Source organism: Muntiacus reevesi, chromosome 4 (assembly GCF_963930625.1).
Source record: "Muntiacus reevesi chromosome 4, mMunRee1.1, whole genome shotgun sequence".
NCBI lineage: Eukaryota > Metazoa > Chordata > Mammalia > Artiodactyla > Cervidae > Muntiacus > Muntiacus reevesi.
Genome location: NC_089252.1, coordinates 152369008 through 152394520, shown reverse-complemented (window position 1 = coordinate 152394520; position 25513 = coordinate 152369008). Strand labels below are relative to the sequence as shown.

Genomic DNA, 25513 nt, shown 5'->3' with positions numbered 1-25513 from the left:
TTGGGTGGGTTCCTAGGGATTAGAAAATTGGTGGGATCCCTGGAGGACCGTGGGGCGAAGAGAGGCGTCACTCGGTGGTTCTGTCAGACCTCGCCCCGAGTTTCTCAACTCCCGGGCTATGTGTTCCGAGAACCCCGTTTACGAAATGAAATCTCTTTTCCTGAAAACCAGGAAGTAGGACCAGCACCCAACAAAGATGCTGTGCGCGTGGAAAGCATTCTGAACCCCCACAAAATTCTAATTAGCTGGTTTCTCAGGCTTCCAGGAAATTAGAAGGTGGAGCGGCATTGTCAGCACGTTATCTGATGGGGAAAGTGTACCGACAGCCTGGAAACAGAGGGAACAAGGGATGAAAAGCAGCCTCAGAAAGCATTTTATTCATTTAGGATGGGATGCTGGGAAAGGTTGAAGGCAAAAGAAGGGGTGGCAGAGGAAGAGCTGATTGGATAGCATCACCAACTCGGTGGACATGAATTTGAGCAAATTCCCAGAGATAGTGGAGGATAGAGGAGCCTGGTGGGCTATTTGGGGTCGCAAAGAGTGGGATGGGACTTAGCAACTGAACAAGTGCCTCAAAAACGTCTCTGCCTAAAGAGCTGAGAGCAGAGAATATTCAGATTTGCCTTTTCCCTTTCTGGGGGTAATCCTTGAAGAGACCTGTCAGAAAGTTAAGATTTCTTTTTTCTTTTGTTTGCATGCTAAACGTTCATTTGACGTTTGCTTACCCCTGTCCAAACAAATCCTGAACTTCCAGGCTAAACATGCTCCTTTCACAGTCTTCTCCATCTTATTGTAAAGGTCAGGAAGCTTGTTCAAGCCAGAAACCTTGGTGCCAACTTCTCACCCTTCATAGCAGCATGCAGGATTCTGTGTGATTTCTGAGGTTTCTACCTCAGAAAATATCCATCATCCTAGGAAGTCTGCCTGCTTTGCTACCACTCTGATGGAAGCCACAAGCACCTCCCACCTGGATTATTGATGTACTGACTTAATTGATCTCTTCCTGCTTCTCTGCCCTCATTTTAATATATAGTTTATTCAACAATAATTTAAACAGTGATTAAACAACAATGATTTTCAGCAGCAGTCCCCAATGTCCTTTTAAGACACGAGTATAGAGCATGTCTGTCCTCTTCTGAAAATCTTCCCTATCTTCTCATCTCCCTCAGAAGATAAAAATGAAGTAGGACCTTAGGGGACCTGGCCCCATTACCCCTCTCTTCTATTCTGCCTTCCTGCTCCCTATTCTCCAGTCTTACTGTCCCCTTTATGGTTTCTCAGTGAGCCCATCCCAGACCCTTACATTCTCTATTCCTTTTGCCCAGAAACTTTTACCACAGATATCCCAGTGGCTAGCTTTCTCATTCCCTTAAACCTTTAATCCCATGGCACCTTATTGAGGCCTACTCTGAGTACTCTATTTACAATTAAAACCCCTTCTCAAGGCGAGGGTGGGATGTTTCGAGAGAACAGCATCGAAACATGTATGTTATCTAGGGTGAAATAGATCATCAGCCCAGGCTGGATGCATGAGACAAGTGCTCGGGCCTGGTGTACTGGGAAGACCCAGAGGAATAGGGTGGAGGGAGGTGGGAGGGGGGATCGGGATGGGGAATACATGTAACTGCATGGCTGATTCATGTCAATGTATGACAAAAATCACTACAATATTGTAAAGTAATTAGCCTCCAACTAATAAAAATAAATGGGAAAAAAAGAGAGAAAGAGAAAAAAAACCCTTTTCAGTTTTTTTTTTTTTTCCTTTTCATTTGGCATCATATAAAGACTTCCCAGTGGTGCTAGTGGTAAAGGACCCATCTGCTAATGCAGGAGACATAAGAGACCCAGGTTCGATCCCTGGGTCGGGAAGATCCCCTGGAGAAGGAAATGGCAATCCACTCCAGTATCCTTGCCTGGAATATCCCATGGACAGAGGAGCCTAGTGAGCTACAGACCATGGGGTCACAAAAGAGTCAGACATGACTGTAACGCACAATGTACTGTAGAGTAAATGCTTATTGCCCATCTTCATCTATTAGAATACAATCCCATGAATTCAGTTAATTTTTTTTCTTATTTTCCTAATGCTTTTATCTCCAGGGACCTGGATCAATATCCAGCACAAAATAGAGATTCAGTAAATATTCATAAATGAATAATATTTTGGTTTTTAAAAAATATATCCAAAATGTTTCAGATTACTTACCATTAAGTTAAATTGATTTTTGAGGATGGTATTCATATATTATGTTTAATTTATGGCATATTAGCAAACATCCCAATTTGAGAAGGGCAGCCCTGTATAACTTATTAGGTCTGGAAGGTATCACAGGCTTTTGTTCATAATGATGGTGTTGGGTTGTCCAAAAACGGACAACCACTTTTGATCTAGGTAAATGGTTATCTACAATACTTTACTGAAGAAAGCATGGGAGTGAATAATGTATTTTGGGAAGATTATAAGCATATTAAGGATACTATGCTTAGTAACATGACTGTCACCATGAAAAGCTTAGCTGTGTTCTCAGACCTCTTATTTCCGCTTCCTCTCCTTCAGTTGCCTTTCACTGCTGTTTTGAAATTGAGCTTAAATAAAACGCTGCACATTTTTTTTAATGTGACATAAGAATAACTTCTGCCTTGCAATAATCATCACTACATTTTCTTTGATCACTTATTATTGATAGGATTAGGCATCTTTTGATTTTTAATCTATACAGAAACTCTTAGATGTGACCATCTCCGGATTTCAGATGAAGAAGCCGAAGTCCAGAGAAACTGAGTTATTGACACTAGTCACAGTTGGCTTGTGGAAGAGCTACATTAGAACCCAAAGTCTTCTTGGGAAATGTATTTCTACCATGCACTCATTGCTCCACCAAAACTGTTCTTAAGTCACCCAGAGGCCTTTTGGTTTCCATATTGAGCACACCATCAGTATTTATCTCATCTCTCAGGGACTTTTATACCAATCTATACTCCATTCTAGAAATCTCTGGTATGCTACTCTCCTGGTTTTCTTAACTTCCATGACTTATCAATACTTTTTTTTAAAGTTTCTTTTTTTTCCTCTTCATTCCTCACAGCCTTTGTATTCCTAGTAGGCAGGCCCATATTTCTTGTTGCTTCAGCCAACTATTCATATATGAATATGTGAGAATGCTCATACGTGAGGATTCATTACCAAAACTTCTACCCTAATCTCCAGGCTGTATATTTAGCTACTTAGTGCCAGCTTCCCCAGATGGTGCTAGAGGTAGATATTTCACATTTAACGTTGACCAGAATTGAACACGGGGCAACCCACTCCAGTATTCTTGCCAGAAAAATCCCGTGGACAGAGGAGCCTGGCGGGCTATAGTCTGTAGGTTGCAAGCTTCTGAGCGAGCACGCATGCAGAACTGGACACATTATTTCCTCTATCATCTGCATAATTACCCAAGCCAAAAAAGTTAGGAATCAGCTTGTTTTCCTTAGTCTCCCGTCTTTCTAATGTCGTGATTTTCCTCCAAAATTTTTGAAGCTGTTTCTTCTTCATTCCCTGACTGAATGCTTTCTTAAGACTTTCATTTCTAGATTATTGTAAAGTTTTCAAACTGGTCTCTTTCCTTAATATGCACCCCTTCAAGTTTTATCCAGAGGAATCCAGTTAACCAAATAAGATCACTTCCCACCTTTCCTTAAATCATGCAGTGGCTCCCCTGTACCTTTTAGTATGAAGTTTAAATCTCCCATTGTAGTATATGAGGGGCATGATGACTTGGCCCTGCCTACCTCTCCAACTTCATATTTTACTGCTTAATGACATGTATCCTAGGGTCCAGCCATAGCAAGCTCCTGGCCTTAGCCTAACCGGCGCTTTCCCATGCTAATCCTGCTGCCTGGAATTCCCTTTGGGGTTTAACCTCATTCCTTCCAACTACCCACCCACCCAAATCTGTCTTCAGACTTCAGACTCTTTAGACTTCCTTCAATTGATGCTTCTCCTCTGGGCCCCATTAACACCCCTAACACTTCTTGTAACATTTATACTGAGTGTAAATAGTTCTATCCCCCATTAGACTGAGAAGCTTGAAAACAAAGATTTTCTCTTCTCTGTAGTTCCCGTCACTTAATGCAAAGCCTGACATATATCTTTATTAAGTGTATGAATGAATGAGAGGAGATGACTGGTCTTTCTAGAAAAGAGAATGACATGAACAATGAATTGAATTAGAGAAACAGGGATATATGGCATGAATGTGGAGTCAGACATGGGTTTAAGAACTAACTTTCACTTACTACTTTCATGAAATAGAGATGCCAACCCTGCCTTAGTCACTGTGAAGATCAAGTGAAATATATAAGTCACCTAGCATGGGCAATAAATTCATTCATTTGTAATACTGAATACCAATTTCTGGGGTATGCTAGTAATTAGTTATATATCAGTGAATAAAATGAACATTACCTCTGAATTCATGGAGCTTATAGTCTAATGGCGGAGACCATTATAAGCAGCTAAACAAATAAATATATGATTACAAACACATTGTGCAGGGATGAAAGGTAATTAGGTTGAGAGTAGGTGGATCTACCTAGATGTGATCAAAGAAGGCCGCAGAGAAGAGACTGCCAATATAGAGCCTAAGACACAGGAGGACTTCTTTCTTCTTACCCTTTTGTAGCATCTGAATTTCATACCACATGAATCTAGTGTTTACTCCCAAATTAATTATATTGCACTTTTAAAACAAAAATATGTAAGGGAGCAGGAGAGTAATTGATAGGAGAATATTTAAATCTACTTGTTTTGATTCATTAGAAGGAAAGACCACTGGCCTGCTGAGAATGAGTGAGGTAGAAATCAAATAAATTATGGGGAGAGCTAAAGGTGTGAAATAGTCACTCGGGAGGATGAGCAAAGGCAAGTGAAAGGATAAACAGCAGTGTTGAAAAGGGGTCCCCTAAATTTGTATTCACACCAGTCTGCTCAGTTACTGGGTTCTCCACAGCTACATTCAGCAGTGCTGGTGTACAAGAAAAATTGTGAGGTTTGTCCCTAGCTACAGCTCTCCAGGATGGAGTAGAAGAATAGGGGACTGAGCAAATAAAGAGTAGTTAGGTGGTAAACCACAGGGTTCACCTTAGTAGGGAATGAATTATAATCAGGCAAGTCTGATGAACTCAAAAATTGTGGCAGAGTCAAGGAAGAACATGTTACATAAAAAGGTAGTGAATAGACCATCTTTGAATGCAATACAAATTATTTCAGGACTTTTTTTTTTTTTACTTCTACCAAAGAATGTTGCATAAATATTTACTAGTAAATAAATACCAAAATATTTTAAATTGAAAAATATTTTTCATAATACATTTGATTCCTGAATATGTCTACACGAATTTTTTTAAAAAGTACACGTTTTGCACCTTTTTGTAAATTTCACTTAGAAAATATCAATGATAGAAAAAAATAATCCTGTCGTTTTAAATTAATATTTAGAGGTGGAGAGAGACTAAAATATCAATGTCTTGACCTTGGAGTTTTTCTTTATTACAGTGTAATAAGTTGCCAGCATTTCCTATGTTAGAGCAAAGTGTGATGTATAAGCTTATACATGTCATCACTAAAGCTACTGTAAAATTTTAATGAGAATTTTTCATATTTTAGGAATAAAAGATGAACAAACCCATAACAGCATCAACATATGTGCGCTACCTCAGTCTTGGACTAATTAGAAAGCTGTCCGATTTTCTTGATCCTCAAGAAGGATGGAAGAAGTTAGCAGTCGCTATTAAAAAACCATCTGGTGATGATAGATACAATCAGTTTCACATAAGGTAACATAAAAATCTTTCTCTTTTTAAAGTCTTACATCACAATTTAGAATGATTAATAGGTACAAATACTGTCTAATGCTGCAGTTCAGAAAATAAACCTCTCTCTAGGGGAGGTAATGGTAATAAATCCCCCCTCTTTTTTTTTTTTTTTTCTTTTTTTTTGGTGACTTTTGCTTCATTCTCCAATATATCAGCCAGGTCAATACTGTGATCTTGCAAGCAAGTTTTTACGGTTAAATTCATGTATGAGTCTATAATGCACTTAAATGGCATATTTGGGAAATTCTTCGAATTTATGTTTTAAAGTTGCTTGTACATGTATACATCTGTAAATCGACTTCTTAGTTCTTATCCTGGATTTTTCAACACTATCTTCAGAAAAATTCCATTCTATTTGTCTCTACTTGATTCAGTGTGAGATATAAGTACAAATTTTGTTTTTGTCAGTTATTCCAGCCCAAACTTATGTCAAAATATGTCTCTGGAAGCAAAGGGAAATAAATTTATTTGTGACTTTCAGCATTAACCTGAAAAAAATCTGAAACTTTAGTTTTCATTATTAGTCCATCCAGGAAATGTTTTCTCATGTGAAGGATGAGCATCTTAAATTATTTGGTGGAAGCTTAAGTTTAAACCTCAACCATTTTTATAGACAGTTTGTTGATATTAACTATTAAAGACCTTGGGAGAAGGGACTTCCTTGGTGGTCCAGTGGTTAAGAATCTGCCTTCCAAAGCAGGGGACGTGGGTTTGATCCCTGGTCGGGGAACTAAGGTCACACATAGCAGGCATGGGGTAGTTAAGCATGCGTTCAGCAACTACTAAGCTCGTGTGCTCTAGAGCCTGTTCACTGCACCTGGAGAAGTCTGAGCATTGTGATACAGCACAGCCAAAAAACAAAAGAGCATTGAGAGCATAGTTGAGGGAATGAGGAGAAAAGACTCTTCTTTACAAAATAATGGCAGCAAATATTGAAAGAATGAGAGAACTAAAAAATTACCAGTTTACAAGTACCAGTGAGTAATTGATGATGGAGGGCTCATCAGTGAGTGCTGAAACGCCAAAGCAAAAGAGTGTTGATGAGCAAGATACCCACATGATTTCAAAGTGTATTCCACAGATGATTTATGAATTGCAAAGGGGAAAGGTGCTTTTGCAGAGAAAAAATCTGCAGTACACCTCCTTAACCAAGTAATCCGACTGGTGTCATCAGTATTGAGACAGACTGCCATTATGTGCCCCTGGATGTGATGCAGTGTAAAGGACACATTGTCATCTATGCGATGTTCTTACCAACAGTTTTTCAGCTGAATTTAATCATGAGAGAGTCGTCAGACAAACCTAGCCTGTGAGAGTTCTACTACACATCTGGTCTAAGTTCTGTAAAGTGAGCACCCAGACAGATGAAGAGGGAGAGGGCGAAAGTGCAAACATGGTTAAACGTTAACTGGTCATTCAGTGAATCCAGATGGTTGCATGGTATTTTCCTTTCAACTTTTCTGTAGGTTTGAAATTTTTTGAAATAAACAAATTTTCAGGAAAAAACAGGGAGAGCTAAGTTGTTTAGGTTTTTAAATATTACTTTCAAAACTATTGATAGTTATTTTCTTTTTTATGTTTTTTTTAATTTTTACAGTGTTGTGTTGGTTTCTGCCATACAACGCAAATCAGTCATAATTATACATATATCCCCTCTCTCTTGAGCCTCCCTTCCTTTCCCCTATCCCTCCCCTCTAGGTCATCACAGAGTACCAGACTGGTCTCCCTATGTTATGCAGCAACTTCTCACCAACTGTTTAAAGACATTTTTCATGAAAAACTGATCTGTTTTTCCCTCAGTTGAAATGGAATATAGTTAAGATCCAAGGAATAATTCTCCAAGTGTATGTATTTTCTATTTCTTTAAGCAGCCTGCTTTATTAAAAATCACATGGCTAACAGTGTTCATAAGTCATGTAGGGAACTAGTATAGCTTAGCATGTTGAGAGTACACCTGTGTATTCAGTGAGATAGCAGTTTGAATCTCAGTTTGTCTGCAGGTTTGTTGGCTGTATGACTGTGGACTGCTTACCTCTCACGCCTTCTCTTTAGTACATTAGCATGACATTCACAGTGTCTTTGAGAATTATATGAGTTCATGTTTTTCATCCTGTATGCCACTGTAAGTACTGAGTATCTGTCAACTTATCATCACCTTCAGCATCTTTTCTTCCTTCTGCCCGTCTTTCCTGTTGTCTAATTCTTGCTGACTCTCTTTCTGCCCCTTTCTTTTTTTTATCATAGGAAGTGCTGTGGACAAGAGGGGGACTGAGGGAAATAATACCTACTTATGTGTTAACTCTGCTTACATACTCATCTTATTTCTCTGTTACTTGCTTTAAGGAGATTTGAAGCATTACTGCAAACTGGGAAAAGCCCCACCTGTGAGTTACTGTTTGACTGGGGCACCACAAATTGCACAGTTGGTGATCTTGTGGATATTTTGGTCCAAAATGAGTTTTTTGCCCCTGCAAGTCTTTTGCTACCAGGTAAACTGAGTGTGTCTACGGTATCAGTGACTGGGATGGAAAGACAAGTGACAGAAATAGGCATGTTTCTTCTCTTACTTTTTTATCAGAGTAGATGAACCTTACCTTTAAGAGTCTTCATTCTTTCAACTCTCCCCAACTCTTTAACAAGCACCCCAGATGCTGCAAACTTGCTGCTGAGAAAATCCTGAAGCTGGTAAGACTTCAGGATTTAGTCTAAATGTGCAGTTAAAATCAGGTAGTTTTATGCCAATAGGAAGTTTGCTTTTTCCCTTTGATGCTATTTACACCAGTAGTTCTCACCCTTCAGAGGGCATAAGAATCACCTGGAGTTCTTGATAAACATGTAACTTCCCAGGCTTTACTCCAGACCTCATTATCAGAATTCTTGAATTAAGTTCAAGATCAGTATGTTAAAACAGGTGCTTCAGTGCTTCTGCTGCCGGTGGCTTATAGGCCACTATTTGGAAACACTGCCTTGCCCATCCTTATCGAAATTTACAGATTCTTACTAGGTAAATTCTTATGAGTGCTGTGAAAATATGGGGCTAATGGGTAGAAACTAGAATGATATTAAGTAAATTGAGTTTCTAATTTAACTTCTTCATGGGCACTTTGTAACAACAACTTATATCTTATTTCACTTGTTAGATGCTGTACCCAAAAATGCTAATACACTTCCTTCTAAAGTCACTGTAACAGTTCAGCAGAAACCGAAGCCCCTCTCTGGCAAAGACAGGACATCTGTGATATCTGATGAGATTCTTGAACAAAACTATGTGCTACCTGACTCCTCAAGTCCAGAAAATACAAGTTTAGAATTTAGTGATACACGTAAGTAATATTTACCATGCTTTCTGCTAGTGAGTTTGTCATAAGACCATCACTGCTTTAAAATAAAGCTCTTCTTTTGTCTATATACTCTGGCAATAGCTCTTCTGTGGTCTTGTTTTCCTCCTAATTTATTAGGCGGCGTCTTCATTGTTTTAGTGTATAGATGAGTAGATGTAATAGGACATTTACATATGAACAACCACAGAAGCTGTGAAAAAAAAAGTAAATATTGACATAGTTTGAAAGGATCATTTTATAAAGAAAATAAGTGACTAGAGTTTAAATATTTGCATAGGTATGAGATATCCAAATTGAGAAAATACTGGAATTACGAAAACCAATTTCTTTTTTAATGAAGCACTCTTTTTCTTATTCTATTGACATTACAGGTTTTCACAGTTTTTCATTTTTTGAATTGAAGGATGTCACAAATAACTTTGATGAGCGGCCCATTTCTGTCGGTGGTAACAAAATGGGAGAAGGAGGGTTTGGAGTTGTGTATAAAGGCTACGTGAACAACAGGACTGTAGCAGTGAAGAAGCTTGCAGCAGTAAGTTATATTTTCTGGAAGAGAAAAAATTACAGGAACAGTTGTTTCCTAGTGTGCTGTATGTGAGTGAGTGAAAGTTGCTCAGTCTTGTCTGACTCCTTGCGACCCCATGGACTATACAGTCCATGGAATTCTCTAGGCCAGAATACTGGAGTGGGTAGCCTTTCCCTTCTCCAGGGGATCTTCCCAACCCAGGGATCGAACCCAGGTCTCCTGCACTGCAGGCAAATTCTTTCCCAGCTGAGCCACAAGGGAAGCCCAAGAATACTGGAGTGGGTAACCTATCCCTTCTCCAGCGGATCTTCCCGACCCAGGAATCAAACAAGGGTTTCCTGCATTGCAGGCAGATTCTTTACCAACTAAGCTATGAGGGAATAATACATATTAAATTAATCTTTAGGAAACATATTATTTCAGTGTGTATTTTCTCTCAGTAAACATCATTCTAAATTGGCTGTTCTTAACATTTAAAACCTTGTTGAAAGCTACAGACACTCTCTACAAGAATGTAGTTATATTCACGTACATACAATTATACACATAATTTGGGGAGATTCATAAAATAGAGAAGCCAAACTCTACACAATGCTCCATGTATAATCAATATTAAAGCACTAAGATTCTAAGAAAATTTTATAAAAATATCTTCCTTGTTTACTTTTCTCATTTAAAAATAAAGTTTAGAAAATATTGCAATAAAAATTTTTTTAAATTCTCATCTGCACCCTTTGTTCACATTTCTATTAGAATATCTTATATTTTAAATCTATTATTATTCTAAAATATCAGTACAATGCATTTTTTTATAATAAAGATCCCTTTGTCATATATGTTGCAAATACTTTTACACGTTCTGCTTTTCTTTTCGCCTTCAAAATTGCTTGTGTTTTCTGACACACTGAATTTTTTTTCAGAATGTTTATACAGTAAAGTCTCATTATTTCATTTAGTTCCCGTAATGACTCACTGAAGTATATGTAGTTACATGAGTTATATGGTTTTCTTCCTTCCACTTAACCAGCCATGAGACCTTGAGCAAATTACTAATATTTCTAGTTCTCAGTTGCTTATAAAATGGGGAGAATGATGACTTACATATTTTAAAAAAGCAGGATCTGCCAGATGATCTCATGTACCCCTTCTAACTTTAGGAGCCTCTGGGTTATTGTATGGTATTATATTGTATATTATTTTATATTTTTAGATGGTTGACATTAGTACTGAAGAACTGAAACAACAATTTGATCAAGAAATAAAAGTAATGGCAAAGTAAGTTACTTTGGCAGTATATGGTACCATGGAAGAGAGCAGGACAAGAATGGACCTATTTCTTTCCCAGAGTGTGCCATGAACTGGTGATATTTTCAAATATAGTCTAAAATAGTTTAATGAACTCGACAGAACTTTGACCCTACAATTCTATGGCTACATATACTCACTCATATGTGTGTAGATTAAATAGCAGTCGTTATTCTAAATCATGGCAAAATTATATGGAGTTTCAACTATCTGAATAGTTGATAATGGAACTATCATTCCATTATCATGTTTTCTGTTCTCCAAATTTATGAGCGGTAAATGATAGTATATTATATATACACATGTGTGTATAAATACATATTTATATATTAATATATACATGGCAAATAGTCCATTTGATATGTTAACACCATAAACCAGGGAAGTGTTATATGCAAGAATGTTGAGAAGCCATGGACTCAGTATGTTTGAAAATTGTCAGAAAGAGAAGGAAAAACAAATTGGGAAATTTATTCTAATAATTATAGTGATTGATACTTGAGTATAAGTTGTTCAGTCGCCAAATCGTGTCTGACTCTGTGACCCAATGAACTGCAGCACACCAGGCTTCCCTGTCCTTCACTATCTCCCTGAATTTGCTCAGACTCATGTGTATTGCGTCAGTGATGCCATCCAACCATCTCAGCCTCTTGCCCTCTTCTCCTCTTGCCCCTAATCTTTCCTAGATCAGGGTCTTTTCCAGTGAGTCAGCTCTTCACATCAGGTGGCCAAATATTGGAGCTTCAGCTTCAGCATCAGTCCTTCCAGTGAACATTCAGAGTTCATTTCCTTTAGGATGGACTGGCTTGATCTCCTTGCTTGATCTCCCTCAAGGGACTTTCAAGAGACTTCTCCAGCACCACAGTTTGAAAGCATCAATTCTTCAGCACTCAGCCTTCTTTATAGTTCAACTCTCACCTCCAGACATGATTACTGGAAAAACCATAGCTTTGACTATATAGACCTTTGTCAGCAAAGTGATGTCTCTGCTTTTTAATATGCTGTCTAGGTTTGTCATAGTTTTCCTTCCAAGAAGCAAGCATCTTTTAATTTCATGGCTGCAGTCACCGTCCACAGTGATTTTGGAGAAAATGAAGAAAATGAAGTCTGTCACTGTTTCCATTGTTTCCCCATCTATTTGCCATGAAGTGATGGGACCAGATGACATAATCTTAGTTTTTTTAATGTTGAGTTTTAAGCCAGCTTTTTTACTCCTCTTTTTCACCTTCTATACAATAGACCAAAAACTGTAATGCATTAACCAATTGTTATAACCACAGTTGTTGTAACCACCCCCAATACACACACTTTTTTTTTCCACTGAGATACAGAAACATTAAATAACTTTATCCAAGGTCACTTAAACATAAATATGTGGGTTTCAAATCCAGATCTGTCTGACTCCAGAACTTGCGTTTTTGAAATAAATAGAATTTACCAATTTATTCTCATTAGACCCATTGTTATAAATTACCAACTCTAGTTGCTTAACTTCAAGAAAGAAAGAATAGATTGGAATTAATTTTTTCAGTAAAAATAATATACACTGAAAAAAATAGAAAGACTGTTCAGGATTTGTTCTTTCTACCCCTACCTCTACTCTCCAGTCCTAAAAGTAATTTGTTCAAAATAGATAATCTGGAAAATACAGGAAAATATTCATCCCTTGAATATATCACTCAGAGATAACCACTGCTAGTATTTTGATGTACTTGCTTCATGATGAGTGTGTGGCATTTTTTCCGTGTTGAAACATTTTAAATTATTGCATAGCATTCTAGCATATATACAAATTATGTTTTATTTAATCATTACCCTTCCATTTATATTTCTAATTTTCAGTATTACAAATTAAAACGCCTTTAAATCTCTTTGTACATAAATATTTAAGCACAAATCTGCTTTTTTCATCAGGAGACAGTCCTGGAAGAATTACTGGTTCTGAATGCAACAACTTTTTAAAGACTTTCTGAGTATTTGTCTAAATGACTTTGTAGTTGTTATAATAATTTGGTGGCTCAGATGGTAAAGAATCTGCCTGCAATGCAGGAGACCCGGGTTCAATCCCGGGGTCTGGAAGATCTCCTGGAGAAGGGCATGGCAATCCACTCCAGTATTCTTGCCTGGAGAATCCCCATGGACAGAGCAATCTGGTGAACTATAGTCCATGGGGTCACAAAGAGTCAGACATGACTGCGTGACTTTCACTTCACATACTTCTACCAGCAGTTTATTGCAATTTCACAACTGCTACCACACTACCGTTAAGTATTATTGCTGTTTTTAAAATAAATATCAATCTCTGGCCCTTACTAGCAGAATGACCTCAACCGAGTTTCTTAATTGTCTGTTTTTTCATCTGTAAAATGGGATAGTTGTTTTAATAATAAAATGTTTCATTAAGTTATTTTAAGGATTAAGTAAAACAAAGCAGGTCAATCGAGTACCACATGCCTTGTTAGTATAAACTCAGCAAATGTCATCTACTCATTTTTAAAGTGTGCCAATTTGGTGGAAAATGGAATACTTGCTGTTCTAATTTGCACTTCATAGAATATATTCTGGGCTCTCATATTTGTTGCTGTTTAGTCACTAAGTCTTATCTGACTCTTTTGTGACCTCCATAGACTATAGCCTACTAGGCTCCTTTGTCCATGGGATTCTCCAGGCAAAAATGACCGGAGTGGGTTGATGTTTGCTTCTTCCGGGGATCTTCCTGGCCTAGGGATCAAACCTGCATGTCCTGCTTGGCAGGCTGACTCTTTACCACTGAGCCACCAGGGAAGCCAGAGGGCTCTCATATATATTTGCTCATTTAATTCTCACGGCATGTATCTTACATAATAGGCATTGTTCCACTCATTTTCCAGGGAAAGTTGCCAAGGCTCAATGAGGCTGTTAACTTGTGAAAGGTCACATTTCCAGGAGGTGGCAGAGCTGTACTTTAAACTTAGGACTCTGAGCCCAGATTTCTTTGTACTTACTGTCCCATAGATGCCTGCGGTTTTCTTATGCTTCACCTTATTTAGTCTTATTACTCTCAAATATATAAAGAAACTCAAATTAGGTTATAAATAATCAGATACTAGTAAAGATAAAAAATGTAAAAATTAGATGTAATTGAAAATCAGATATCTGTAAATCAGTGCTTTGAATGTATTTGAGAATTCTTGAAAGGTTGTTGTACACATTTCAATACACTTCTTGAAATTTTGTTTGTACTATCTTTAAAAATTATGTGAAACAAAGGTAAACACCTTCCTAGTTCTTAACCAAACTATTATATGTGAATTATTGAGCTTTAATTTTAAAATCAAAATTATGCTGATTAATATTGACTCAAAGGGAACTGTTTACAGAAAATTATAAACAGTTGTAATAAACATATATAAAGATTTAGAAACATACCTATCACATTGCAATAATGTATAGCATATAATTATTTCTTTCTCTTTTTTCTTTTAAAGCTCTAAATTGAATAACATAACCTTCAGGTAAACGTGTATATATATCATAATAACTTTGGATGGAAAATTATTTGCCACAGGTGTCAACATGAAAACTTGGTAGAACTACTTGGCTTCTCAAGTGATGGAGATGATCTCTGCTTAGTATATGTTTACATGCCCAATGGTTCATTGCTGGACAGACTGTCTTGCTTGGTAAGATGTTTTTTTATTATATTGTTTGGCTTCTTGTTTCTGTGTTGAAATTCTAGTATTTTCTCTGTGACAGATTCTTTTAAACTGTATTAATATCCTACTTTGTGAAAACTATACAGTTGTTATGTAAACAATTGGAATTCCCTTTCTTTCAGATGATAATCTAAAATGTAAAATTATCAGTCAAGGCTAGACTTTGAAGATGCTTTCATATATTTTTATTGTTTGATAGGAAATGCTAACTTCCATTTGATCTTATTTAGCAGCAGCAGCGATTATTGTTTAACAACTTAAAAAGTGGTAGTTCTAAATTCTTAGCAATGTAATAATGTGGTCAGTAGCTGCTTAGAAGAAATGTTCTGTTATATATTTTCTATAGATTTTTTTTTTTATTCTCCACTTTTATTTTTAATTGGCTTGTTTCTTACTTCGTAAGGATGGTACTCCCCCACTCTCTTGGTACATGAGATGCAAGATTGCCCAGGGTGCAGCTAATGGCCTCAGTTATTTACATGAAAACCATCATATTCATAGAGATATTAAAAGGTAAATGCTGCCTTTAAAAAAGCTTTTGGAGAACTGTCTTTAAAGAGTAATTTTCTCTCTTTCTATTCACTATTGACATGAACCTCTTAACCTGGAACATGCCATGAAAGCTTGTCTCACTAAGGACGTCTATAATCTCCCTTATTTCAAACTCAGTGACCTATTCTAGTACTCATCTTAAGTAACCTGTGTGTTTTTTTTGTTTGTTTTTCACAGTATGTTATTCTGTTCTTCTTGTCAGAATTATTTTCTTATTTTCTGGATCATCACTCTTTTTTGAATCACTTTTGTTCTTCATGAGTACATTTCGGTTTTCTTCCTTGTTATGTGTTTATTTAGTTAACAAATATTAATTGAGCATCCACTATACAACAGTACTATGGATGATATAGTTAGCAAAAGTAGCATTTGTAGCATCTGTCAGCAATCAGATAATCACAAAATAATAGTAGAACTTTAGTGTATAATCTATAGGATTAATATAAAAAAGAGTTCCCTGAGAAAATTATACTTAAGCAGAGATCCGAAGAATGAACAGGACATGAGTGAGTACAATTTGAAGACAGCTGTAGAATATGGGGAAAGAGTATTCTAGGAATAAAGGAAGCACATTTGTGAGACCAATGTTCAGAGGGAGCATGATCGGTTGCAGGAGGTTAAATAAATGACTGAAGTGCAGAAATTGAAGGAGTGATTGACAGATAAATAAGATAAAATTATAAAATAGGCAGAGAGCTAAGCCCTTGTAGAACCTAATAGACCAAGATAAGAGCTGTAATTTTATCATAAGTATAATCAAATGCTATTGAATAATTATAAGGAGGAATGTGGCATCATAGTTAAGTTTTGAGAAGATCACTTTGGCTTGAGAATAGACTCATTTGTAGGAAAGGGTAGCTTGGAGCCTGTCATAGAAGATTTGGTGGTAGTAGTTTACATGAAGAAACGTGGACAGATTCTTGCTTATTCTTGGCTGCAGGGTGGGTGGGTGGCACCCAGGAAGAGGGACACGTCAGGAATGACACAGGATTTATGGCTCCCAGAACCTCATTCTGGAATCATGGTGGCATGAGTCACTTGCAGAGAAAGCAATGAAAGAGGACAAGGTTGGGAGTGGAATATGTGAGCTCTCTTTCGTGCATGTTGTGTTAGAGGTTCCTTTAAGATACAGAATTGAGTGGAGATGTTAATCAGTGTGGCGTGCATGTTGGAGCTGAAAGAAGTCTGAGCTGAAGATATCTATTTGTGTGTGACTTACGTATAGGTGTTAATTGAAGAGCTAGCATATAGTTGTCTTAACTTTTAAAAAGATGTAGATTAAGAAAAGGTTCCAAGATTTGTCCTGAGGAACTTTCAGACTTAATGGCCAAGTAGAACAAAATGAGTCTAAAAAGTAATCTAAGAAAATATGCAAGGAAGCTGAAAACCAGGAGAGTGTGGTATCCCTGAGAACAAGGAAAGAGAGTTGCGTGAGAAGGATTAGTCAAAATTTTCAGTTGCTTTTTAGAAGTCAGAATGAAGGCTGAAAAATGACCCATTTAAAAAAATATTTAAATGAGGCATTTGATTAGTGCCATGAAGGTCATTAGTGACCTTTGGGAGATCTGTTTCCATGTAGTAATTGGGTCAGAATTCAGGTGGTAGTGAGGAGAAAGTGAAATGTGAGTATAGACAAGTCTGATGAGATGCTTATTTAGCCCATGAAGGGGGATAGCTGAAAATCAATGTGTCATTCTGCAGACTTTTTTTTTTTTAAGATGGCAGAGACCAAAGCATGCTTTTATGCCTGTGGGAAGAGGGATGTGATAGAACAGAAGAGAAAAGTGAGATAGTTTATAGAATAAGGTTCCTGGGAATGTAGAAAGGAGTCCAAGTAGAGGGATCGGGCTTAGGAAAGAGAAGATACACCATCTCCCATCCATTACTCGTTGGTGTATTCTAACTGATGTGTATTCTAATTGAGTCCTACCTCATTGTCGCTTCTGTTAATCCTACATATTCTTGCTGAGGGTATGTTGACTTCAACTGCTACCTCCGTGCGGGTGACTCAGATCTGTATCATTAGCCTCCAGTCCTATGTTTTCAGTGTCTGCAGACCAAATCACCCTACCACAATACAATGTTCCATAGCAGTTCCTGAGTCAACATGTTGAAAGTCAAATTCATTTCTCTTCCAACCCAAATTCTTCCCTCTGTGTTTCTTTCCTAATCAAGTGAAGTCAGTATTCATCCCGTCTTCCAAGCTAAAGACTTCCTCATTCCCCATACCATACAAATTACAAGGTTCTATTGAGTGTACCTCAAAATTTGCACCTCCTTTTCTCCCCAGCCTTCATTTACACTTTCACTATCTCTTATTTGCTTTTTTTACAAACTTTCCTGGTCATCCTTTAACTGGTCTGTGCCAGTTCTTGTCTATGCTCTAATATACTGCCTGGTTGTGATTCTAAAAATCAAGTTTGATAACATCAGTTCCCCACTATAAAACATTTAGCTGGCGTCCTGTTGCTCCCAGGATAAAGTTCAAGTTCTCCTCACATTCTATTGACACCAGTTACTTCAAATTGATCATATGTGTTTTTGTTTTCATCACTGTGTCCATGCTGTTCCATTTACCTGAAATGCATTTCTTTGCCTCAGTAACCTCAACTTCTAATAATCCTTCAAGACTACACCCACTTTTCACCTTCTCCTTGGAGTTTTCTGCAGTTCTTCTGCACACACAGTTGTTCTCTCAGCATTTTGTACCTAATATCACCATTAGGAATTTTTAAAAATTATTTCTATACCTTTGTCACAGACAAGATTCTAAAATTGTCCCCATGCCCAGCACTGAGCTTAAATACTGTAACACGTTGCGGGTCTTCAATAAAGTTTTGTTGAATGAAAGTATGATTGTATGAGCAAATGCATAAAATAAATGAATTAAGATCTTTTAGCCATATTCTTTCCTCTTCAAAAGATTTCAGAGAGAGTACCCCCTAAGAAATAATACAGTTGAGATACTCTGGTTGGAAGTTTGTTTTTAAATGAACTGAGAAATTTTAGGGGAGGAATTAAGAAGGGTGCTTTAGCATACTTTGAGGGAAGGTACCCCATAATAAATTATTTGTAATAAAAATATCACAAATGTGAAGAGTTTTACTTCACTTTTTTTTCAAATTTTCCTTACAGAAACAAAAAGGAAGTCTTATTCTTCTTTAGCGATAATCCTTAATCCAGATTTATTTACATAAATTCAAGCTTCTATGATGTGTATTATAAAATGGAATACTCTGTAAATACATACAGTGATACACCTTCCTAAGGAACTGTTTGATTTGTTTAAAAAGAAAAACTGTTTTTCAGTGCAAATATCTTACTAGATGAAGACTTTACAGCCAAAATATCTGACTTTGGGCTTGCACGGGCTTCTGAGAAGTTTGCACAGACAGTCATGACTAGCAGAATTGTGGGAACAACAGCTTATATGGCACCTGAAGCTTTGCGAGGAGAAATTACACCCAAATCTGACATCTACAGCTTTGGGGTGGTAAGTTTCATATAAATGTATTTATGTATACATGTAATGGGATTCCCAGGTGGTACTAGTGGTCAAGAACCTGCCTGCCAGCGCAGGGGCTATAAGATATCGGTTTGATCCCTGGGTCAGGAAGATTCCCTGGAGGAGGATATGGCAACTCACTCCAATGTTCTTCCCTGGAGAATCCCATGGACAGAGGAGCCTGGTGGGCTACAGTCCATGGGGTCGCAAAGAGTCAGACACGACTGAAGCAACTTAGCATGCATGCACACACACTTGTAATATGTTATATTTTACTATATATATAATTAGTAACAATAATCATTCTGGTTGTACTTGTGAAATTGAAATAGAATATTTTGAATGCACCTATGTTGCTTAGCTCTCGTATGTAAAGATGTAAATTGCTCACTTTATCCTCTAGTTAAATGAGAAAGGGATAAAAACTTCTCTGAATTTGTAAGGCTTTTAAATTGATTTCTGAAATTACTGTAAGAAATAATTTTTTTGCCACATGAATTAGCATGAAACTTAGTATATAAATTGTGTCCTGTAGTATGCATTTTAGTGTCATATTTTAGAGAGGAAATTTTTGAAGGAAATATATTGTGGCATTTTCCGATCTATCAGTTTGATAATAACCTTTTATGCTGGCGTAAGGAGTGGGGTGGGAGTGGTTGAGAATTGGAAAATCCTTTATCTTTTACACTCAGATGTGTTTCCTTTATGAATGTCTACTGTCATAACACTGTGAAGTTAAGGCACACGTTCCTAGGATATGCCTGAGGTTTAGAAAATAGTATTCTCCTAAAAGCCAGAGAAAGTTATACTTGTGAAGTATCTTCTGCAAGGCAGAAAAAGAGTATGTCCAGAACACATCTTTAGGGGGCTGATTGTTTAGTAAGTTGCCAGGATTAAAGAACTGCGTGTGGAGTTGGGTGGGTTCTGAGGTGTCAGGGAGGAAAGGGTGGTAAGAAATGACCACAGCTTGTGTTCTTTCCACTGTCATGCCTAAAAGGCATAATGCGGTGTGTGGAAATGGTTCATCAGATTTCATAATCAAGTGCCATGTTCCTTCCAGTTTCTATATGTTGTCTTGAGTCTTACTTTGAGTTTTACTTTCTTCTTAGGTTTTACTGGAAATAATAACCGGACTTCCAGCTGTGGATGAACACCGTGAACCTCAGTTACTGGTAATCGAAAGATTTCACTTTTCTAGTTCTTGTCTCTTTCCTTTATAAGCTAAATTTATGTGGATAAATTTGGCATCTGGAAATGTCATTTTCTATTGGCAATCTTTCTGTTGGCAATTACATAGTGGCATATGGAAAAAGCATCAATTATTTCTAATCTCGGCTCTGCCATGAAATATTTGTTAAGCTTGGAAAAGGCACTGATATATTCTATGTTCTAGTTTCTTTGTAGCTAAAATAACAATGAAGCTGTATGATTTCTGAGATCTCCTCTAGTGTATTTTTATTTTGTTACTTTCATGGTGATTACTAACACCATTTTCAGCTTAGAGAGGAAAAACAACATTGCTTCCTTTGAAATTTGTGTCAGACTAGAATTGCTAATAAAATTCTTTCTCCATTGCTCTTGTGGAATATTTTTTAATAAAGTTATTATAGAAAATTTTACCTGTGTATTATATAGGGATTCATTGACAATTATATAAATAGACTAACTGAATGCTATAACTACAGGAAAGTTATGCCATGCCTCATTTTCCTGTATAATAAATTTTAAGAATTTACAGGCCCTTATAAAATAAAAAACTTACATAAATACTACCACATATGTTTTTCATAAAATTATTAAAATACCTCAATTCAGTTCAGTCGCTCAGTTGTGTCCAACTCCTTGCAACCCCATGGACTGCAGCACTCCAGGCTTCCCTGTCAATCACCATCTCCCGGAGCCTACTCAAACTCATGTCCATCGCATCGGTGATGCCATCCAACCATCTCATACTCTGTTGTCCGCTTTTCCTCCTGCCTTCAACCTTTCCCAGCATTAGGTTCGTTTCCAATGAGTCAGTTCTTCACATCAGGTGGCCAAAATATTGGAGGTAAAGCTTCAGCATCAGTCCTTCCAATGAACACCCAGGACTGATCTCCTTTAGGATTGACTGGTTGGATCTCCTTGCAGTCCAAGGGACTCTCAAGAGTCTTCTCTGACACCACAGTTCAGAAGCATCAATTCTTCGGCTCTCAGCTTTCTTTATAGTCCAACTCTCACATCCATACATGACTACTGGAAAAACCACAGCTTTGACTAGATGGACCTTTGTTGGTAAAGTAATGTCTCTGCTTTTTAATATGCTGTCTAGGTTGGCCATAGCTTTTCTTCCAAGGAGCAAGCATCTTTTAATTTCATGGCTGCAGTCACCATCTGCAGTGGTTTTGGTGTTGAAGAAAATAAAGTCCCTCACTGTTTCCATTGTTTCCCTGTCTATTTGCCATGAAGTGATGGGACTGGATGCCATGATCTTAGTTTTCTGAATATTGAGCTTTAAGCCAACTTTTTCACTCTCTTTCACTTTCATCAAGAGGCTCTTTAGTTCTTTGTCACTTTTTGCCAAAAGCTTTGGTGTAGTCAATAAATCAAAAGTAGATGTCTTCTGGAACTCTCTTGCTTTTTCAGTGATCCAGCGAATGTTGGCAATTTGATCTCTGGTTCCTCTGCCTTTTCTAAATCCATCTTGAACATATGGAAGTTCACAGTTCACGTTCTGTTGAAGCCTGGCTTAGAGAATTTTGAGCATTACTTTGCTAGTGTGTGAGATGACTGCAGTTGTGCAGTAGTTTGAATATTCTTTGGCACTGCCTTTCTTTGGGATTGGAATGAAAACTGACCTTTTACAGTCCTGTGGCCACTGCTGAGTTTTCCAGATTTTCTGGCATATTGAGTGCAGCACTTTCACAGCATCATCTTTCAGGATTTAAAATAGCTCAACTGGAATTCCATCACCTCCACTAACTTTGTTCGTAGTGATACTTCCTAAGGCCCACTTGACTTCGCATTCCAGGATGTCTGGCTCTAGGTGAATGATCATACCTTTGTGGTTATCTGGGTCATGAAGATCTTTTTTGTATAGTTCTGTGTATTCTTGCCACCTCTTCTTAATATCTTCTGCTCTGTTAGGTCCATACCATTCCTGTCCTTAATTGTGCCCATCTTTGCATGAAATGTTCCCTTGGTATCTCTGGTCTTCCCCATTCAATTGGTTTTCTCTATTTCTTTGCATTGATCGCTGAGGAAGGCTTTCTTATCTCTCCTTGCTATTCTTTGGAACTCTGCATTCAAATCGGTATATCTTCCCTTTTCTCCTTTGCCTTTAGTTTCTCTACTTTTCTCATCTATTTGTAAGGTCTACACTGACTGTATTCTAATTTCTGTGTTCTAATGGGACAAACCACTCTGACAAATTCAGACATGTGTATACCAGATTATTTCCCTAGAACAAGGATTAGAAAGTCAAAAGGTATAATATATTTTCTCAAAGGCTTCATGCCATATTTTTAAGAAAAACCATTAATGTAATATCTCTATATTATAATATTGCTACAGATGTCCCTTATATAAGTATATAATATTTAGCTATATAATATAAAGCTTTCCATCGGTTCTTGGATAGGTATAATGAATATTGAAAAGTGAAGGTGAAAGTCGCTCTGTCATGTCCAACTCTGCAACCCCATGAAGTATATGGTCCATGAAATTCTCCAGGCCAGAATACTAGAGGAGGCAGCCTTTCCCTTCTCCAGGGGATCGTCCCAACCCAGGGATCGAACCCAGGTCTTCCACATTGCAAGCAGATTTTTTATCAGCTGAGCCACAAGGGAAGCCTAAGAATACAGGACTGGGTAGCCTATCTCTTCTCCAATGAATCTTCCCAACCCAGGAATCGAATTGAGGTCTCCTGCATTGCAGGCGGATTCTTTACCAGTTGCATATTACATGGTATCTAATATTTTACAGTAAAGTATATATATAAAGCCTCCAATTATTGTGAGAAGTTAATATTTTCATAATATTTCATAATATTTTATACACTGTGAGTCCATGCTCAGTCATGTCTAACTCTTTGCAACCCCATGGACTGTTAACCCACCAGGCTTCTCTGTAGCATGTAGTGAAATTTTGTCTTTATCAAAGAAATAAATCCTCTGTTCCATTGGTTATTGGAGGTCAGGAAAGAAGCCTGGGCTGGAGTTACAGTTTTTGAGCCATTCATGTAAAGGCATACATAAAGCTTTGGATGTTGATTGTATTATACAGAGAAAGTGTATAGATTAAAAATATAGGAGGGAAAAAGATTACCACCACAAAAATAGGACTTTCAATGACAGGTTTACTCTCTCATAGTTCTGGAAACCAGAAGTTGAAATCAGTTTTGTCCAGGCACCATTCCCTCTGGATACTTTAGGGAGCAGTCTTCCCTTGCCTCTTCCAGCGTCCAGTGGCTGTTGACACTCCTTGACTTGTAGCCACATCCCTCCAGTGTCTGCCCCTGTGATCACATTGTCTTCCCCGCAGCGTGTGTGTGTGTGTGTGTGTGTGTGTGTGTGTGTGTTTCTTTCTTACACAGATGTTTATCATTGGATTTAGGGCCTCCCTGGGTAATCCAGGATGATCTCATCTCAAATTGCTTAACATAATTACATCTGCAAAGACCTTTTTCTCCAAATATAGTTACAGTCATAAGTTCTGGGGACCAGGACTTGGACATTTCTTTTGCGGGAGCACCGCTCAATCACTACAGCATTCTCGTTCTCCACCTCTCTCCTTATTCGTTACCTTTTCATCATGGCCTTGCCCCCTTTTTCCTCCTCCCTCTTTGTCTTGATTCAACAATGTGAGTACCCATAGAGCAGTGTGCTTGAGGAGAGAGGAGGGTCTACATTCAGAGTTGGAAGTGCGCCGTTGGGAGCGCAGCAGAGGAGCAGACCTCACTGTGCCGGAAGCTTGGTAAGGGCTGCCAATGAGCATACACAGAATACACAGAAACACAAAAGTCAAGAGGCAGATGGCTGAACGTTTCTAGGAAGGAGATATGTATGGATGTATTAATGTAAGTAAGTAAGTAAATAAGTAGAGTTTGTCCTAGATGTCCTTAGTTCTTAATAAGGTTACAACAGCAGACAGTAAATATAAGTAAATGTTATTATAATATAGATTAAATAATTAAAATGTATTATTTTATAGCATAGTGATATTAATTCATTATACATATAATTTATATTTACTTACAAATACATTTATGAATTTACCTGATTTGTTTCTCTTTTATTTGAAACTTTTAAAGTTTTAATTTTTGCCTTAAAGCTAGATATTAAAGAAGAAATTGAAGATGAAGAAAAGACAATTGAAGATTATATTGATAAGAAGATGAATGACATTGATTCCGCTTCCATTGAAACTATGTACTCTGTTGCCAGTCAATGTCTGCATGAAAAGAAAAATAAGAGACCAGACATTAAGAAGGTATTAATTTTTACATGTATTTAAAAAGTCAAGGAGGTGGGGTTTGTCATTTTTTCCCATGTGTACATTTCCAATCAATTATTTCAAGTATTTGTTTTCTCTTTCTTTATAAAAGGTTCAACAGCTGCTAGAAGAAATGACAGTTTCTTGAAACTTTACTGGAATAGACTCTTGGATTTTTATATACAGTTATCTAAATCATTTTTTAAACTAAAGTTGTTTTTTTTGTAAGTATTCTTTATCTTTTATAAGGCAGCGTGGTGAAATGCAGTGGTTATTAAAGCTTTTGTAGAACTCACATATAGAGGACAAACAATAGTAGAACCACTGTTGCAACACTTAACCCAACTTTCTTAGAGTCACTCTGAGCTCTTACAGTAATCCCTGAGATAACTCCTCGGAATCTCAGCAAACACAGTTTGAAAACTCAGAATTAGCTAAACAGAGGATAGGACTATAGGGTGAAAAGACCCTGGGCTGAAGGCTGACTCTACTGCTAATTTTCTGTAAAGATTTGGGAAATGTCTTAGCTGCTTTGAACCTTATTTTTTTCACCTGTACTGTTGAATTAATATCTACTGTGCCTCTCTGACAGGTAGTCATGATGCAGAGTATGTACAAGCACTTTGTAACTTGTAAAGGGATATAAAATTTAATGTTTATATAAATAATTATAAAATCCTATTATAGTTTTCATTTGTTTATAGGGTCATGTTCACAGTGTGCTATTAGCAGTTATTCACCATAAGCCAATTATGCCCTGATGATACTCCCATGATAATGTGGCCATTATTAGATAATGTTATGTAGCAAATTTGAAGGTGTTTTGAGATGCGGTTAAGGTCCCTCATCTGCTGACTTTGAGTTTCAGTAAGAAGATACTGTTTTGGGGGCCTGACCTAATAAGTTTAGCTCTTACAAGAAGTCTGAGCGATCCTCATGTGGATCTTGAGGTAAACTATCATGTTGTAGGAAGGCTACATTGGCTATAATCTACTGGTAGCCTCTAGGAGATGAGAGCTACCTTCCAGCTATCAGTCAGCAAGAAAAATCTGGAACCTTGGTTGTGTAACACCAAGAAACTCAATTTTCCAAAAACCTGAATTTGCTTAGAAGAGTACTTCAAATTTCAGATATTACCATAGCCCCTGTTGACACCTAAATTTCAGCCTTGTGAGACCCTCAGCAGCAAACATGGATTTCTGTGCCTGGACTTGTGACATACAAAATTGTGAGATAATAAATGAGTTCCTATAAGCTA

The 25513-nt window shown here is 37.3% G+C and overlaps 1 protein-coding gene across 3 annotated transcripts in view; it reads left to right on the top strand.

The window, feature by feature from the left end:
* Positions 1 to 25513, top strand: part of IRAK4 (interleukin 1 receptor associated kinase 4) — a 25789-nt gene extending 276 nt beyond the window's left edge. For 2 of the 3 annotated variants that reach the window (XM_065934586.1, XM_065934587.1), the window contains exons 2-12: positions 5651 to 5820; positions 8203 to 8348; positions 9000 to 9182; positions 9572 to 9732; positions 10937 to 11001; positions 14579 to 14693; positions 15130 to 15239; positions 18588 to 18771; positions 19893 to 19955; positions 24094 to 24252; positions 24368 to 25513. In XM_065934586.1, the coding sequence (XP_065790658.1) occupies positions 5660 to 5820; positions 8203 to 8348; positions 9000 to 9182; positions 9572 to 9732; positions 10937 to 11001; positions 14579 to 14693; positions 15130 to 15239; positions 18588 to 18771; positions 19893 to 19955; positions 24094 to 24252; positions 24368 to 24403 (1383 nt within the window). In that variant the 5' untranslated portion in view covers positions 5651 to 5659 and the 3' untranslated portion in view covers positions 24404 to 25513. Of the gene's footprint in view, positions 1 to 5650; positions 5821 to 8202; positions 8349 to 8999; positions 9183 to 9571; positions 9733 to 10936; positions 11002 to 14578; positions 14694 to 15129; positions 15240 to 18587; positions 18772 to 19892; positions 19956 to 24093; positions 24253 to 24367 lie in introns of those variants that run through there. The other variant, XM_065934588.1, reaches the window with a different exon arrangement.